Here is an 18,988-nt window from a genome sequence, read left to right as displayed (position 1 = left end):
AGTCACCCAAGTTCATGTCACTTGAACAAAATAGGTACTTTAAAAATGTTTATTAAATTGAACTTAATTCGTTATCTGTAGTGTAATCAATATTAAATTTTCCAGAGAAACAAGAATATGTTTTTTTAAGGTTTCTCTTAAGTATGGTCTCATCATTGAGACTTCCAATATGCAAAATATAGTTGACCCATTTCCATTTCTATAAATAACAAGTTGTTCACTTTTACTTTTCATTTGAAATACAATGTGACAATAAAAAGTATATTAATCATATGATTCCAGAGCTGATAAATGTCGCTTTTGAGCAAGAAGAGAAAGAGGTGGGTAAAGGCACATCTCCACCTACACACCTCTTGGTAAGTCTTTTCTACAAACACTAGCATTTGTTTATTATTTATTCCTATAAGGAGAAAAAAATTTGCTTACTGCAAGAACAGCTGCTATGGGGATCGCTGCATTCATAAAAACTGTGGAAGGAAATGTATATATTAGAATCTTTGAGCTATTAAAGTATTTTCTTAAGTTTAATTAACCATCTATTATTACTTTTAAGTGTCCAAAGAGACACAAGAGACAGTTAAACAACATTCCATAAAATTTCCCCAAATGGTACTTTCTATCCACAGTCATCCAGGCTTCCACACAGTAGATGACTTCCACACAGTACACCAATAGGAAAATATTCTCCTCTAATTATAAAATTATATCTTAACAGGATAACATTTGAAACATCGTAAATAATGGAGTTCAGGAGACAATCTTTTGTTAGTAAAATATAAAAGGATGGTGAACTAAACAACTGTACATCTTTAAGAAGGATATTATACATAATATTACAAAGCCTGTATTCTTTTCTGTTTCCATAGAAAGGAAGTGCTGTTTGGTTAGTTGAAATAACTAAAATGAAGAATATAATCTGTTGTACAAATTAAGGACAAGGCTTTCACATCACTTCTAGTAACTCCTCCACAATGTCACAATTGGTTTTTGTTTTTTCTTTCTTTTTATTGAGAGACTTTTCACATAATGGAAGCAGCTATACACACAATACTTCCAGTAGCTCAGAAAACTTCAGGTGCTTATTCTGTTTGCCTATCATAAATACATTATCTGAAGCTAAAAGTAGGAAAAATGGATTTCATATTTTGTCCTCGATTAGATAAGATATCAACTCCAGTTATACTATTTGGAAGTCACATTTTTAAAACACCTAAGATAACAATGTAACATGACTGTTTCCCATAAATGATAGCACTGTAGTCTTAGAAAGAGAGACCCAGAGAGGATGAGTTACACAAATAGGCAAAACTCTGGAACTAGAATTTAAGTTTCTAGACTACATTCTCTAGGTCACCATGCTGCCATCTTCATCATACCTCATTTATAATTGTTAATTTCTAACAGTTATAATTGTTAATGAACAACCCTTTCTTGCCTCCTAGATGGCAGACTCAAAGAAATAAATGTTCAATTCCAGAAGTGAATCAGTATTCACTGAACCCAAACTAAGACTAGTAGAAATCTAAAATCTGACAGCAACGTCAAATCAACCCAATGAGCATGGAGACATATTTTAGGTGGGGGCCAAGTCTTAACTTCAGCTCTTTTATTTTTTGAGAATTATCATGGCTATTTCTACTCTATTCTTAGTATTTCCTTTTCCTTTAATTCATTCCTATAATTTATTTCCTATTCTTTCAAGCTCAAATTAAAATTCCCCCCATTAGAACAACCTGAAGTTATCTCAAACTTAATAAAAAGGTATAGCTTTGCCTTTCTTTTAAATAACTGAAATCAATGGGTAATGAACTACTGTGTAAGTAAACTCTGCACAAGGCTCCTTGGCAATGGAGAATCGGATATTCTTTTATGGAATAAGGCAAGAGAACTTTGCCCTTTCTCCCAGATATCATCTCAGCCACCAGGAACGTAGGCAAGCTCCTCTAGCTAAGGAAAGAGGACAATCTAATAGGAGTCTCCAACTATCAGCAAGGAACTCAGACATGGAGTAACAATTGGTTGTTCAGTTTCGGAGATATTGGTGTAGGCAGAAAATATTCAAAATGTAGAAGAAAAATAATATGAAAAATATCTTGCATCCTCCATATTTGACTCTCCTTTGTGCATGGGATGGGCATTAACGGAGCATGGAAGGGAAAGAAGCTTTTTAGGCCCCCTATAACACACTCTCCTACAACTAACCTCAAAGCCAGAGATTCTATGACTTTTCTATGCTTTCTGAGAATAAAGTGGAATCATCTCAGGGAATATTTAGTTCCTAATAACTAAATATACATATATACATATGTAAATATGTGTATACACACATATAGATATACATACATGTATGTGTATGTATGTATGTATGTATGTATGTATGTATGTATGTATATGTGTTATATCTCCCAGGAAGTCTAGAAATAGATTGGCATGGACTGGCACACAGGTCAGACTGGAGCTCACAGGGATTGCCCTATTCAAAATAATTAAGTAGATAAAGTTCATCTGGATACTTCTCTCTAGTTATTTGGTGCCCTCCTTTTCCTCTGCTGCCCATGAGCCAACCCTGAGACACTTCCTGCCCCTCACCTTTTCTCTCCCTTCAACGTGAACCCATTCCCTGCCCTAAAAACTTACTCACCCAATATCCTTCTCTACTTTCAAAGGGTAAGAGGCAGGATCTCGTAGTGGAAATAATGCTGGACTTAAAGTTTCAAAAAAAACCCTGTGTATCTATCTTGTCTTTTCTAGTTATGTGAAAAATAGGCAAGTCATTTCTTCACTCCAAGCCTCAATTTCTTCATCTGTAAAATGGGAATAATAATACTATCTATGGTACTTTACTTCCTAGGGTTTTTCTGAGGATCAAATACATATAAAGTCTTATGCAAACTTCAAAACACTATATAAATGTAAATTCTTACTCACTAGTCTGATAATAATAGCTTTTTCTCATATTGGACTTTTAGAGTTGGTAGGATATTCTATATGTGTTCCTTGAAAGCAGCTAGATGGTTCACTGAATACAGCACTGGGTCTGAACACCTGAGTTCAAATCTGGCCTCAGACACTTCCTAGCTGGTGACCCTAGGCAAGTCATTTAACCTCTATTTGCCTTAATCCACTGGAGGAAGGAAATGGCAAACCACTCCAGTATCTTTACCAAAAAACCTCATGTGTGGTCATGAAAAGTCGGACACAAGTGAACGAACGAACGACAACAATCTATGTTCATCGCAGTGACACTATGAGCTAGGCAGTGAAATTATTGTTATCATTATTTTATGAGGAGAAAACTGACACACTAAGAAATAGCAGAATTATGATTTAAACCAAGATTTTTGCCACCAGATCCATTGTTCTTTCCATGAAGACACAGCTCTAATTCTGCTACGCGAATCTAAAAGAATGGGCTAGCATATTCCGTTTCCCCTCCAAATTATGTATTTCAGTCTGACCCAGGTAAGAAGCAGAAGCTGGTGTCATGGGAGGGCAGAGTGGGAAGATATTTGAGAAAAGTGCCCTTTGGCACTGCTCAGATCATGATACATGAGAGTCAGTTTACTCATAGATGATTAAGTGCATATGAAATATAATTTGGGAGGCACTGAACGTTCCACCTGCCTCAAAATATCTGCCTAATAGTTTTTCAGTGCCTAGATTTCCTACCTCTAGATTCATTTCTTTTAGTTAAGGCACAGTGTTTTCCAAAGAGTCTCTATTTTTTGGAGTCTCTATTAAAAAGAAATTATGTTATTTCTTTGTTAACCTGATGCAACAAATCTAAACTCTTCACATGTGTCCATAATTTATCCCACCTCAACCAATTTTCTTTACCACTACTCCCTAATATCCTCTAGTCAGGTCAGTCTGCTCCAGGTTTTCCCAAAAACAATGTTCTACTTCTGTGATTTTCCTAAATTTGAGTAGCCTCTCCTTTCCTCTCACTGTAACCTGTCATTGTGAAGTCTTCCCTTTCATTTCTGCTTTTCTACATGATATTCTTTCTTTTTTTTTAAACAAGTGGTCCTTTTATTTTAAGCAATAGTCGATACAACAAGGATTCAGAATTCCAACACAACAAAATTACTTAGTTTCTTGGAGATAATTTTACTGAATTTTGACATGTAGATCAACTAATAGAAATTGACTGAAACATAGAAAACGATTCATATGGAAAATGAAATACAGAAAATGAAAAATAGAAAAATATAGAAAATGGTACATCAGTTTGAAAAATACATATATAATCATGCAATTAGTTTTTCTTGATTCTTAATGAAATCTTTTGATTGATACCCTAAAGCTGTTTCTTTTTTTAATTTGTTAGAAAAATATTTTTAAAAAATTATTTATTTTTAGTTTTCAACATTCACTTCCATGAGATTTTGAGTTTCAAATTTTTACCCCGTCTCTCCCCTCTCCCCACCCCAAGATGGCATTTGATATAGGCTCTACATATACATTCATATTGAACCTATTTTCACATTAGTCATGTTGTAAAGGAAAATTAAAATCAATGGGAGAAACCACAAGAAACAGGAAAAAAGAGCGAGTAAATAATATGCTTCTATCTGCATTCAGACATCAAAATTCTTTTTCTGGATGTGGATAACATTTTCCATCATTAGCCTTTTGGAGTTGTCTTAGATCCTTGCATTGCTAAGAGGAGATAAATCTATCAAAGTTACTCATCGAACATTGTGGCTGTTACTGTGTACAACGTTCTCCTAGTTCTACTCACTTCACTCAGCATCAGTTCATATAAGTCTTTGCAGGTTTTTCTGAAGTCTGCCTGCTCATCACTTCTTATAGCACAATAGTATTCCATGACATTCATATACAATTTTTTCAGCCATTCCCCAACTGATGGGCATCCCCTCAATTTCCAATTGTTTGCACTACAAAAAGAGCTGCTATGAATATTTTTGTACATGCATGCTATTCTTTCTTAAAAGACTAGTACAAGTCTTATCTCATCCATGTGAACTCTTAGAATGTGTTACCTGAATTGGTCATTCTTGTTTCATTTTCATTAATATTATCTAAAAAGCCTATAAATTCTTTGAGGAAAGGGAAGGGATACTGTCATAGCTTCTTCTATACTCCCACCCCATAACCCCTAGTTCTGAACACATAGTAAAAGAACAATAAATACTTGCTTGGGGATTTGCAGAGGTCCTGAAAATGTACCTCACAATTTTGCTTATGACAAGCCCTGGTTGCTTCAAGTCAAATCAAGACAAGTTAACAATCATTTATTAAGTACTTACTGTGTGTCAGGCACTGTGCTAAGTATTGGGGATTTAATGAAAGGCAAAAACAGTTCCTGTCCTCAAGGAGTTCACACTCTAATAAGGGATGAAACATGCAAACAACTATGTAAATAAATCTATATTCAGGGTAAATTAAAGGTAAGCCCAGAAAGAGAGCACTAATAATGGAGCACTGGAAACTAGGGGAAAGAGGGAAAACCCAGGAAGGCCTCTTGCAACAGGTGAGACTTGAACCCAGTCTTGAAGGAAGCCACAGAAGCTAAAAGGAGGAGGTGAGGAGGGAGAGCCTTCCAGGCTTGGAGAAGTTGGGAGATGGAATGTCACGTGAGAAGAACATTGAAGAGGTCAGTGTCATTGGATCATAGCTTAGTGAAGCAAAATTAAATTTAGGAAGTCCAAAAACATAGGAAAGAGTCAGATTGTGAAGGGCTTCAAATGCCAAACAGAGGATTTTATATTTGATCCTAGAGGTAATCAATTGAAGCACAAGATTGTATCTTTTCATTAAGGTTCCAGAAGTAGCCAGATGAAACCACTTACCTGCTGCCCCTTTGTTATGAATGTGGCTATTACTAATAAAGGCATCAGCTTCATTCACCAGTTCACCACTTAACTGGTTGTTTCCAGTATTCATGAGATTTCTAAAGCTTTATCCAGCTCTAAGTCTTATCATCATCTCTATGTGATATTTAGCAATCTGACAAAGAACAAGCACCACAACAAAATCTCACTAGGCAGCAACTAGGCTGATCTGAAATATTCTTTGAGACCTAGACCATTCTTGACTTGGCTAAAATGACAATAGCACTAGTATTAAACGACATTGGTCTGGGCTTCTTTATCTAGGGCATAATTTTGTTGCACATTTGTTTGGTTTAAGTAGGTTTTAAATGAACAAATTAGTTGGCATTTTCTGAACTTGCAATATCCTATGGTACAGGGAAAGTGACCGAGAAATATTTGGGGTCAGTTTCTTTTGATTTCGAAACAAAATTTTTTTAAAAGGCAACATGATGAAGTGGGAAAAAGTAAAAAGATTTGGTACTTAAAATTTCTTTGCATAATTTAAAAAGTAAAAGAATACACATGGAAGTACTAAAGAGTTGATTTGGGATCACTATAATGATAAAATATTAAAAAATTAGAAAATCAATTAGAACATATTTACTAAAAATTAAGTCTTTCTGTAGTGGCTTAAATGTCTCACTGAACATTATGACTTACCATTCCTTCATACATATCTCAAAAATTTCAGAACCACAAATTTAAACCAAATAGAACACAAACAATTGTTAGTCACCTTTAACACTATCCTGGCAACAAGAGGCAGACTGATAGTGGATGGAGGCCTGGGTCAAACAGACCGATGTTCAATTCCAGATTTTGCTACTTAATACCTATGTAACCTTAAGTAATCACTTCATCACCCTGAGACTTCGTTTCCTCAGCTGTAAAACAAGGGAGACAGAGGAGATCACCTCTAATGTTTTCTCCAACTCTTAATCATATGAACTTACTGGAAAGTGATGTATAAAGTGCAAAGGTTTTGAGACTGGTCAGCTCCTTCATTCTTGTTTCCTCTACACTTTTGCAAAATATGTGCTCCCAGGCATACAACTTTAAAAGCTTGATGCCTTTTAGTATCTCATTTGTTTTCTTCAGCCTTTCAGTAGAATAATCCTGCAAAACAATGAAACAAGAAAATGTGAGGAGAGTTTAAATGAAAGAACAAGGTAGTGATGTGTATTAAAGAGAACTCTAGACTGAAAAGTAGAAGACATATTCTATTCTGGCTCTGTCCATCAATCAGCTGTGTGACATAGGAACAGGCACTTCTTGTTTCTGCAGGTCAGTTTCCTTATCTGTAAAACCAAGTGTTGGATGACATGATTTCTAAAATACCCTATACCTCAAAAAATTTCTGCATCTTTTGATTCTTCGATGGAACACTAACATTCCTATAACAAGTCTACTAGAAAATACAGAGTCATAAAGAGGAAGTACATTTGTCCTATCTTGTTGAGGCATGTGATTTACTTTTTTTCAGAGCCATAAATAGCAAAATTTGGACTAAGGGGAAATAGTACAAAACATGCCATGTAAGAAGTAAGAAAAATGCCTTCAAATTAACTTTATAACATATTCCTGGGGGATGTGAGGAGAGGGGTGGAAGACTCCTAGACAACACTATGCCACGTAGGGAAGGGGGTGAGGAGATTAGACACAGACCTCAGGATACCATATCAGAAGAGACAACGGCTGGCTCACCTACAGACTGGAACAGAGAAAGCAGCATGATGATATCATTTAAAGGTATTCGTGGCTCTGAGCCATTAGAGGCATGAGTTGCCTCTCCACACTAGTGCCATGGCCACATGTGGTCCTTAGACCTGTGCTCCCATATGTGATCCCACTGTGTGTCCACATCTTCCACTAATGAAGTGTGTACTATTGGCAAAGTATGTCCTAGGTTTATAATATATTTTTATTGCTGTTATATTATTATATCATGGAACACTTTGCTTTGAAATAATTTCGTCCCCTGGCTGATTAACAAAAGTAAATGCATTGAAAAGGGCTTGTGATCTATGTTTTGAGTGTGTTGACTTCAACTATGATACAGCTATCCTAGGGTCCCTCCTGCCATACAAGAAGTAGTGTAAATGTGTTGTAAAGGCATAATTTAATCACATGACATTTCCATCAGTAGTCACAGAGATGCAAGGGATAACAAGGAAAGAAGTACAAGATATATATGCAACAGACTAGTTGGAAAATTGATCACGGGAAACAATTCTTCCAGCAGTAAAAACCATGCTAAATGTTACAGATTTATGGATATCACTTGCCCATATTTAATCAAACTTTATTTCTAAATTGCTGTCAACAATTTCATAATTCTCAAATATTCCTTCAAAATGGGCCAATTCATACTCAAATAAGAAATGTTTCCATGGAACAGTACAGCCAAAGAAGGTCAAGGATTTTTTTCTCTTTCCTTGCTAAGCTAACCAGGAGCATATTTAACCAAAACAGCTGCCGCTGAAATCTTTCACTTAAGTTCCATATCTCATCACATGTTGTGATTCTCCTCTTGGGAAATTTAGTTTTCAGAAGCATGAAAACTGATCCTTTTCTCATCCCTTGATATATATATATTTTTTGCGCCCCATTCATCAAATGGCTCTAAGTGTGCTATGCTAATTTTAATTCCTTAGGCAAAGTATTTTAGAATGGGGTTCAAAGTCTTATAACTTCAGGGTAATTAATAATATCAAAATCTGTTCACATGGGGTTTGGGAAGCTAAGAGCTTCAAGTCTTGGATTTCTAATTCCTTCTTTCAAATGATCTTTGGAACATGAAAAATTCATGTTTTCTGCCTATAATATAAAAATTTAAGAATCAAGATGAGCAATATCCTTCCAAGACATCCCAAATGATATGTATCAATTTTCTATATTTGAAAATAAATAGCAGCACAGGATTTTCCTAATAGAGAAGCCAAATGATGGAACTTACCAGAGTGCTCTTCTGAGCCTCAGCCAACTTTGTAGCTATGAAGTACTGAATTGGCGCGAGTAACACTATGACAGCTGCACCGACAAGCGCACTTAATCCAAGTAAGTTATAGAGCAGAATCACTCCCATTATGATCTAAGGAGAAAAACACATGTAAAGAGGAAGAAACAGAGAGAAAACTCATAGAGGAATTCTTTTTAATGGAAAACTTAGTACTCTTCAACTATACAGCAAGTAAGCAAAAAGAATCAGGTAAATCATTGTCCATTAGAAAACCAACTTTTTCAACAAACGAGATTATTATGATTTATCTGGGGAAATGTAGATCAAAGAATTGACGTTCTACCACTCTGCTATGCCATACAATTTTACCTCATGAGGCTGCTGAGGATGTCCAATTTCCTAACTTGACCTATATCAGTCTCCAAAGGGGAGGGGGAATTTTAAAGTTACATTTTTTTTCCCTTGAAGGTGCTATTACCCACTGAAGGACTGGACGTCCTCACCAGTATTCTCTCTATCTGGATCACAGTAGATATTAAAAGCTTACAGGACCAGAATATAAGTGATGAATCAATACTTAACAAAAGGGGAAGAAGTCAGTTCCAGCCAATGTTTGGCAGCACCTATCACTAACAAACAATTGCTTGGGGTTCTAAAATAATGGTCTCAGGGACTCTTAACATTTCCTTGGAAAACATGATCTATAGTTGGAGAAAGTTTGTTATACATTTACAACAACCAGTGCGATCCCGAAGTAGAATTGTAAAGTAGGAGGTGTTCCGGGGGGAAAAACTTTAAAAAGATTTTTGAAAAGAGAAGACTAAAGATGAAACATGCCACTCAGCTTCTGTGTGAGATGTGATAAACCCCAAATACAAAGAGAAACATACATTTTTAAGCATGGCTAACATAAGCATTTACTTACTTGTGCTATACATGTCTGCGATAAAAGTTTTCCTTTAGGTTTGTTCAGTGGGAGGAATAGATTATAAATGGATGTAAAGCCAAGTAAATAGTTTTAAAAATACATATATACAAGTATGTGTATGTATCTATGTGTGTGTGTGTATGTATGTATATATGCTGAGGACCAACCTAGTTAGGTTTAGAGAATTATCAGCAGATGGCTTCTGGGCAATGACTTTTTTGGTCACAAGAATTCCCAAAGACTACTTACAAAGCTGTAGAAGAGTTTCTATCTGTATTAGCAAAGGGAATACCCATGTTGATGAAACTATGAATCCTTTGTGCATTAATAGAAATAACAGAAACTAATAGTTAATATTTTTTGATGTGAAGACTCTTTTGATACACAAATATTGTGTATCAGCTCTCTGGTTGTCAAGATTTTTAGGAACCCATGGACAGGATTAAAAGTGACCTGAGAGAGCCTCCTTATTTGACAGATGAGAAAAATGAGGCCCAAACAAAATAAGTGATTTACTGAAGTTTACATAGTTGACAGAGGCAAGACAAAAATCCTGGTACTCTCAACTCAAGTTGTATTTTTACAATTCCCAATTTCTAGATCAAATTGTTTTAAATAAGCTAGGTTTTCTTAAATGTTTCCTACTTCAATATTTCAAGGATCTATTTCTTAGTAGCCACTGACACATACTGAAATTCCTCTATGATTTGAAAGATGGTCTTTGAGAAATGATTTTGCCAAAAAAATTTTTTTAAGTAAAACTTCTTTATTTGGAATTTTGGAATTCCCAATCATATTACATCATTTATTTGATAAATATGACTCCCCCAACCCTGGTTTTAATTACTTTATTTTTAAAAAAATCTTACCTCAAGGTTTAGAGATCCCTGGTTGGTTGAAAATTCTAAAACACTTATCAAAGAAAAAAAGTGGACTCCAAAGCTGGTTGTGCAAATGGGAAACAGTGGATTTAAAAGTCACCCTGTGCCTTTCACCTGGGGACTGGAAGAACTTTAGAAGCCAAATAAGGCTTAGAAAAAGAAAGTTTGAAGTTTAGAAGGCAGGAGAGAGCAAAGACAGCCCTTTTGCTCCCATATGCCCACACACAAGTAATTAGAGAAAACACGGCCAAAAATAAAAACCTGGCTGCACTGAAGACACATTGACTAGAAAAGAAGGCAGAGCTGCTAGTATGAGAAAAGGCTCTTGGCTCACGTGATAGTACAAACTTCTGGAGACTGTCCTAACCCATCAAGTGTCTAGAATAAATCTGGTGCAAAAAACGATGTTGAAAAAAAATTACTGAAAAACACCAGTTAGGATCCTATTTCTTAAACAACCACAGAAAATACTGTCTGCTTTAAGTTAAGGGATTGCCATTTTAGATTCTCTCCTACCTCTAAAATCTCTACCAAGTAATAGGCCTTCCCTTCAAAAAAATTCCTGATAAAAACTGGCATTTGTGGTAGTTGGCTAAGAGTACCTAAGCTGGAGCTAGAACAGTTAATAAGTCATCTAGATGTCCAAAAAAGGTAGCACCTACTGGTTAACCAGTGGATGGAGGGTCTTTGCCCAAAGATGTATTTGAAGGTTAATTCTGTAGAGTGTGGAAAGCTTGGGGATAACTTTTTTCAAACTTAACTGAGTGATTCTTCAGATGGCAGACACAGAGTCACCAGGATTATACTTTAAATATTACTTCTAAGTAGGGCCCATCAAAATTTTTCTCCATTGCCACAGTATTCAATAGACCTGTGTCATGACCAGGTCAAAATGAGGCACTGGATTAAGACACAGGAAGGCTTACATACTGTAAGGGCCAGCAAAGTGGGACTTCTTACTGTTTTTTCTTTTGGGGTGCTTCTTAGCACCAAGGCAATCAAGTGCCTTTGATTGAGTCTTGCCTTTGTTTGTAGGAAGGCCCACACCCTTTTGCTAATTGGGTCACAAAAGGTGTGAAGCCTTGAAGAGGTGTGAAGCCCTCTGGCCCTGAAAAAGGATGTATATACTCTGAGGCCAACATTTTGTTTGGGGCTCACTCATTGGAAGAGTGTTGGTATGGAGACTCTGGGTAGCCGTTAAGGAGCCCCCCAGCTTTGAAAACCCAGATGTTGGTGCGTCTGTCTCTGGTAACTATGTATGTATAGCTTTGGTCAGACAGCTAGAAGCCTGTCTGTTGATTTGTGTTATTTGCTCTGTTTATATTTTTTCTGTTCATAATTTCTGTTTGTATTTGCTCTAAAGTTCAGGGTGCTGACTTTTTCCCCTAAACTAAGTGAATGATAAATGCATGTTTAATTAAAGTGAGATTGTAGATCCCTTAAAGTTGCTTTCCTTAGAAAAGCAGATCAAAGAACACATGCTAGTAGCCCTCCTGTGTGCTAGTGTAATTGGCTTTACACAGCCACAGTAGTGGCAAGTAGCATTATTGTTATACATACTTAAGATTATATTTGTATTCTGAGGGGATTGAGGGGATTAGGACTGGAAGTGGTTTATTTTTATTTTTTTTTGGAAGTGGTTTATTATGGGAATTAAGTGAACCACACTGACTTTATCTTGTGGTCTGATTCTGGAGCTAGCTCAGTTCCCTTTCTATTCAGTTATGGGTCTAGTCCAATTTCTATCACATGAGAAAACTTTACTCAATTGTGGGAATTAGGAGAAAACCCTATTGCATTATTTGAACCTAGCTCTGAGTGGCTGGAAAGCTGGACCACCTCTACCTGCTACTGAGAGACCCTTAACCAAGGACCTAACTTATACTGACCAGAAACCCAGGCAGATCCTAAAATGGATGCAAGGAATTTCCCCACAATTAAACATCTCAAGAAACTCATACATTTTATCAGAAAACTGGCCCCATACTGATCAACCAATTATTGTTTCCACGTTTCTTTGTTTACAAACACTCTGGGGGAGTGGGACACCTCCTTTCTGATTTCAGGGAGTTGCACCTGTTTGTTCTCAACTTAGAAAGGCCCTAATCTTTCTTTCAATTAGAAATCAGATAATCTATTGTTGTATTGTTTCCTTTTAATTAATTGATCTTATTTGGTTAATTGTTTTTAATATACAAGAGTCTGAATTCCCCCTGTATTTGGGGTCTAGGCCTAAGCTGAGACAGTCTGGTGCTAGTTTTTTGGGCAATTGCCACGCATTGCTTAATAAATCAATATGCTCAGAAGACTGAACCTTTGTTTCCTCAGTCATTTCATCTTTCCTCCACAGCTTCTCTTTTCAGTATGGAAAATTGACACTAAAGCAAAGGGTTTCTTTTGACAATTTCCTGAAAAGCTCTTAGTAAGCTAACTGACTTTCCACTTCTTTCCTTTTTTTTAAATAAATTAAAACCTTACTTTGATGCTCTACCTGAACAGGCATGGCCCATAGATTAGGACACAGGAACAAGAACCACATGAGCTGATTAGTTTCTATGGCGACCAAGTTATTGATTTGTCCCAGAGTCATCTCACCCATAGACAAATTGGATGTAGAAAGCCTCAGGATCTTATTGTATATCATAGCCTACAAAAAAGAAACAAAACACATTAAAATTATAGTTTTAATAAAGATTACTTCATTATTAAATGGGGAGGCTAAATCAAGAGATTCATAGGATTAAAAAAATCTCTTTTTTAACTTGTTATGTGGACTGAAAAATCTATGTTTTATTCATTTTTTCCATGACGTCTATCAAATAGAACTCATATAATTTTGATCTTAATATATTTTATGAGTTGAAACATGATGTACCCAAAAATTCAAAGTCATAATTTCTTGGCATAAGATGAATTGTGATGAAGAGTACAAAACAACATACATTTCTATAATTTATCGTCTTTACACTTCCCTGGAAGTATTGTTGATATAACCTAGTTAATTGAAAGAAAAAAGACAAAATTGTGGATATTATCCTATCTGGATATATTTTGAAGACATAAATATACTAAAGCACATATTTACCAGCAAAGCTCCACGAAGATTAATACCAGTTTCTATGGTGACGTAGTAGGAGGCCTGTAAAAATGTTCTTTGTAGAATCAGGGCCAGGAATAGAAGAACAGCTAACACATAAGCATTTTCAAGGAATTGCTTTGAGGTAAGTGAACCTGAAAGCTTGCCATTAAAGAAAGAAAAAAAATTAGAAAAGCTAACACACCTGGTGTAGTACCTGGTATGATAACTATAAAATTATTTAGAGGAAGAGCTACCTTAAATGTAAAAAAAGATATAAGATATGTCATCAAAAAAGTAAATATAAATTATGCTTTACTTCCAAAGGCCACTAAGGCACTTGCCAGCACTAAATCTAAGATCCTTTGAATTTGTTTTGACTGTCTCTTCTTTAAAATTGCATAACGATCTTATAAATACAAGTATTCCATGATTCTCCACACAACTGCCATGATAATCTTCCCAAAACCTAGGTGTGACCATGTCACTCCTCTACTTAAGAACCTTCTTGTCCTCAGTACCTCTAGAAAAAAATAAAAACTCTTCAACATGGTCATCTCCTTGAAGACCCCTCATAGCATGGATCCAATTTGCCTTTTCAGGCCTATTTCATTATCCTTCACTTCACACACTCTGTAATTCAATTAAGTTGGCCTACTTGCTACTCCCTAAGTTGGCCTCATCTCTTGCATCTATGCTTTTATACACACCTGGAATGCAGTCCCCTCATCACCTCTGTCTCTTTGCCCCTTCTAGGCTTCCTTCGAGATTTATCTCAAGTGCCAAGGGAAGCCTTTCCTGATCATCCTAATTATAGTGTTTTCTCTTTCATCAAATTATATTAAAATACATTATTTGTATAATATTTAATAAAAATAAAATAAGCATAATTTAATATAAGCAATATAATACTATAAATATAATTTAATATAAATAAAATTAATTATTTGTATGTTGTATCTCCTAGTAGAATGTGAGCTATTTAAGGTAGGGGCTATTTGCCATTTTGTTTTTGTATACACAGTGCCTTGCTCATAGCAGACATGTAACAAATGCTTTAAGAAAAAATCCAGGCCCATACTTTCATCTGTTTAGGGAGTTCTTAGTGAGAAAATCCCCTCTGCCAACACCAATAGGCTCTAGAATTTAAAGTTTTAGAGAGATGCCTAGGGCACTGACAATTTCAGTAACTTGTCTAGGGACACAAAACTAGCATGTGTCAGAATCCTGACAAACTCAGATCTCCTGACTACAAGGGTTTCTAACCAGTACATTTGGCAACTTCCCAGGTAATGTTTATTGAATTGCATTAAATTAAAAGATTATCAATTTAATTGATCTTTCCTATTTTGAACTCCAAATTGGACTTGTCTGTAGCACTGAACTAAACACTTCGTTGTATCCTGTCTCATTTAATGTACATATTATATAACCAACTAGACTTTAAACACTTTGAGTGCATTTCCTTTGTAACTCCCACAGTCTAAAGCGTGGTACTCTGCACGTAGTATCTGATCAATTGATTTCACTGAAATTATAAAAACTTGCTACAAAAATAATGATAGCAGCTATAAAAGAAATATGAGGTCAGCTGCAGAAGACCTAACTCAAAATAAGCTTAATTAACACGAACAAATGGGTTTCAGTTGCTTGGGAATCTTTGTTCTCTCAAGTCTTCAAAGCACTATATGTATATATGTATATATATATATATATATATATACATATACATAAATTGAGCATAGTTATTTTGAATTTTCCATCAACAGTGACAACTGATGCACATCATGATTTAAATTGACCGTTAAAGTAGATATGAGATATGGATGGTTTGGACTATATGTCTACTGAGGTCTCTTAAAGCTCTTACATTACATGATGCTATGAATCAAAAATAACTCTAAACTTTCAAACTTTACTGGTTAGAAGTACGGCGGTGCAATTAAGATGACTTGAAAACCCTTAATCAATTATTCCAGCAGAGAATTGTTGCTATTGTTGGTGGTGGTGGTGGTGGTGGTGGTGGTAGTAGTGTGTGTGTGTGTGTGTGTGTGTGTGTGTTTAAAGACTGGATTTCTCCATCTTGCCCAAGAGCTTTAAAGCTTCTCTGTTTCCAGTTTGTCCCTCCTTAGGCAACATGGTGGCTGGCTCTCCACTCCCAGAGATTTACTATATTGATACCAAATTTCTTGCAGACATCAGGTCAGCACAGCCCACTGGAGTTTGGAGCTCCTGAGCTCAAGAGATTCACATCTACTCAGTCTTCCCAGTAACTAGGATTGCACATGCCACCATGCCTGCAATTATGATGATACATGATGAGCATATATGATGAAAATACATTCCCATATGCTGTATTTAGAGCAATGAAATAAATCAGTTTGAAGGTAATTTAATGGTAGAAAGGAGTGAACTGACAAATGCGTTCATGCCTAGGGGAAATTATGATTTTTAAAAGCTAATATATAAAAACAAATATCACAAATCTGATTTAGATTAATAAGCACAAATTAATATTTGTTTAAAATTCAACTGTGATTGATGACTAGAAGAGTTGACTCAATTGCACCAGGATAAAAAAATTTGTAGTGTTGAAATAAAACATGACAATCATTTCTATTGATGGTACCACCACACTCCCAACCATTAAAATTTGCGAGTCTGCAGTTATTTTTGATTGATAAAATCATATAATTTCAAAGTTCAAAGGCACCTCAAGGGCCATATAGTCAAACAGATACCCAACCCATATCCATTATTTGCTTGCAGTCCCAAATGGGATGGGGATGGGGGAGATAGAACCCATTAAACTCCCAAGGGATCCTTGTCCTGTTGAGATCTTTTTTTGGATCCTGACTCCCATTTAGCATTTTGGCTATCCCTCCTGATTTTAGGAGGTGCAGTGGATAGAGCACTGAGCCTGGACTCAAAAAGACCTGAATTCAAATCTGACCTTAGACATTTACTAGCTATACTGTATTTTTACATATATATATTTATGATGTGTATACATATATATGTATATATCGTATATACCTTGGGCAAGTCACTTAACCTTGTTTGCCTCGGTTTTCTCATTTGTAAAATGAAATGGAGAAGGAAATAGCAAACCACTCCAGTATCTTTGCCAAGAAAACCCCAAAATGGCATCACAAAAGTTGGATATGACTGAAACAACTGAACAGATACAGCCTATTTTTATGTTAAATTACAAAGTATATGTCAAATTAAAAATTATATATCAAATTATAAATTTGATAATCATGCCATCTATATCCTCTATTCCCAGTCACATATTAAACGCAGGTCCAACCACAGATCCCTAGCACACTCTACTAATGACCTCCTTCCAAAGTAACTAGTCTTTGAGTTCAGCCATTCAACCAAGTCCTAGTTCTAAACTGTATTCTCATATAACCCACATCTCACCATCTCTTCCATAAGAGTAGCAGAGAAACACTGTCAAATATTTTGCTAAAATCTAGGGAAGTATTTCTATAGCAGCCTAGTAACCGTGTCACAAAATATAACAAGGTTATTAACTGACTTGACAAATTCTTGACAAAGAAATGTTAGCTCTTCGTGATCCCTGACTCTGTTGCTAATGATTTAATAACATGCTCTAGAATTATGCCAGGAACTGAAGTCCAACCAACTGGCTCACAGTTTGTAGACTCCATTCTCTTCTTTAAAAAGAAAAAAAAAACAATATGGATTTAAGGAAACATTTGCTCTTTTCCAATCCTGACAATGTTCCCCCAACTCTATTAGCTGTTTTTAATTTGTCCTTTCCAATCCAAAGATCATTGCCTTTGTAAGAGAAAACAGAAGTAAAATAGGAGCTAAACCGTTTTATATTCTCTCCATAATCTATTACCACCCCCCACAACTAACCTGAGCATCAGTCCTCTTCCTTTTTTGATCCTCCTATTCCATAAATAGAACAAAACCTTTCTTTTTTGCTGTCCTTAGCATTCTTCCCAGACTGTTCTTTCTGAGGCTTTATAAGAAAGTATTTTTTATACCTAGGCCATGGTAAGTGCCTACTACAGAATTTTAAATATTTTATTCATCCTTTTTTTAACCAGTCCAGATTTTTTAAGCTAAAATCAAGGATATATGTAAGGGTGTGCCTGGCTTTCCTCTAATTCTGTATCAAGAAAAATTACTGCTTGACCCGTTCAGAGGTACCTAAAGGACATTTCCTCCTTACAAAGATTAATCCATCTTCTTTCACATGCATAAAAATCTCTGAAAATAAACATTTTAGAAAGTGGAAAAGGGAAAATAACAAAGAAATGATGTGACAATAATGCACTGTGAACTTACTGTGTTTGTTGTATTTATTGTTCCCACAGTGTCATTTACACTCTGAACTATTCCAGAAATACAGAGAGGTCCAGCAAAGCCCAAAAGGTCAGCTAGATAGCGGAATGTGCTGCTCAGCAGGATTGGTCGCCCGAAGGCCTTGTACATTGCTAACCAAATAGAAGGAGTTCTCTTGGGATGGTCTGCTGCTTTTTTCTGAAAGAAAACCAGAAATTTTAAATGGTATCTATTAGGCTAGTAATTGATTCTAGCAACTAAAATGTTGTACTGGTTCATACAACATTACATGGGCAAATACACTACATCTTTCCAAAATATGAAAAATGTTCATAAAAATAACCAGAATGAGTCAATTTTTCATGATCACATACACTAATATTATGTCTGATGCCTAAATTCCAGGATTCCTGTGAGTATCAAGCTGAAATGAGAGTGGTTCATAAAACACTGCATGAAGCATTTTTAGTCTTAATATAGTTGCATATAGACAGTGGAAACTAAATAAGATTAGTTGGAAAATTAGTAGATAAGGAAGAAAAAAATTTGTTATTCCTTTTGGTAAATCAGTGATTCCCTACCCAAGAGTTTGCCATTCAATTAAGGTGAGAGAGTTAAGATGTATCCATACCCCTCTTTAATTTAGATGACATATTCAAAAATTGCTATAACTAAAAAAAATATTATCCTGTGACCAATTATTATTGACTGTGTAGAGCCTTCTCAAATTTAGCAAGGCTAGTCCTAGGATGATAGTCATACAAACTACCATCAAGTGAATATTCAAAGCCATTCCACTTTGGTATAATTTGTCAAAGCTCCACTGACATAGCCTTTGAGAACTAAGGAAAGGGAAGAGAAAACATCATGTAACATTAAATATAATCATAAAATAGAGTTTGTTATTAGCAATAACAATAATAATGATTAATTATATTATTAGAGTATTGATTTTTGTGATCATCCAAATGGTTGTAA

The 18,988-nt window shown here is 35.5% G+C and overlaps 1 protein-coding gene across 4 annotated transcripts in view; it reads right to left on the bottom strand.

Moving 5' to 3' along the window:
• ABCC9 (ATP binding cassette subfamily C member 9) overlaps positions 1-18,988 on the bottom strand; it is a 199,270-nt gene that overhangs the window by 139,693 nt on the left and 40,589 nt on the right. For all 4 annotated transcript variants that reach the window (XM_036759015.1, XM_036759014.1, XM_036759018.1 and 1 more), the window contains exons 7-12: positions 18,014-18,208; positions 13,694-13,846; positions 13,100-13,255; positions 8,797-8,931; positions 6,794-6,956; positions 427-467 (exon numbers count right to left, since the gene is read on the bottom strand). In XM_036759015.1, coding sequence (XP_036614910.1) covers positions 427-467; positions 6,794-6,956; positions 8,797-8,931; positions 13,100-13,255; positions 13,694-13,846; positions 18,014-18,208 — 843 coding nt within the window. The remainder of the gene's footprint in view (positions 1-426; positions 468-6,793; positions 6,957-8,796; positions 8,932-13,099; positions 13,256-13,693; positions 13,847-18,013; positions 18,209-18,988) is intronic.

The sequence above is a fragment of the Trichosurus vulpecula genome, chromosome 5 (assembly GCF_011100635.1).
Source record: "Trichosurus vulpecula isolate mTriVul1 chromosome 5, mTriVul1.pri, whole genome shotgun sequence".
Taxonomy (NCBI): domain Eukaryota; kingdom Metazoa; phylum Chordata; class Mammalia; order Diprotodontia; family Phalangeridae; genus Trichosurus; species Trichosurus vulpecula.
This window is presented reverse-complemented; position numbering and strand designations above follow the sequence as displayed.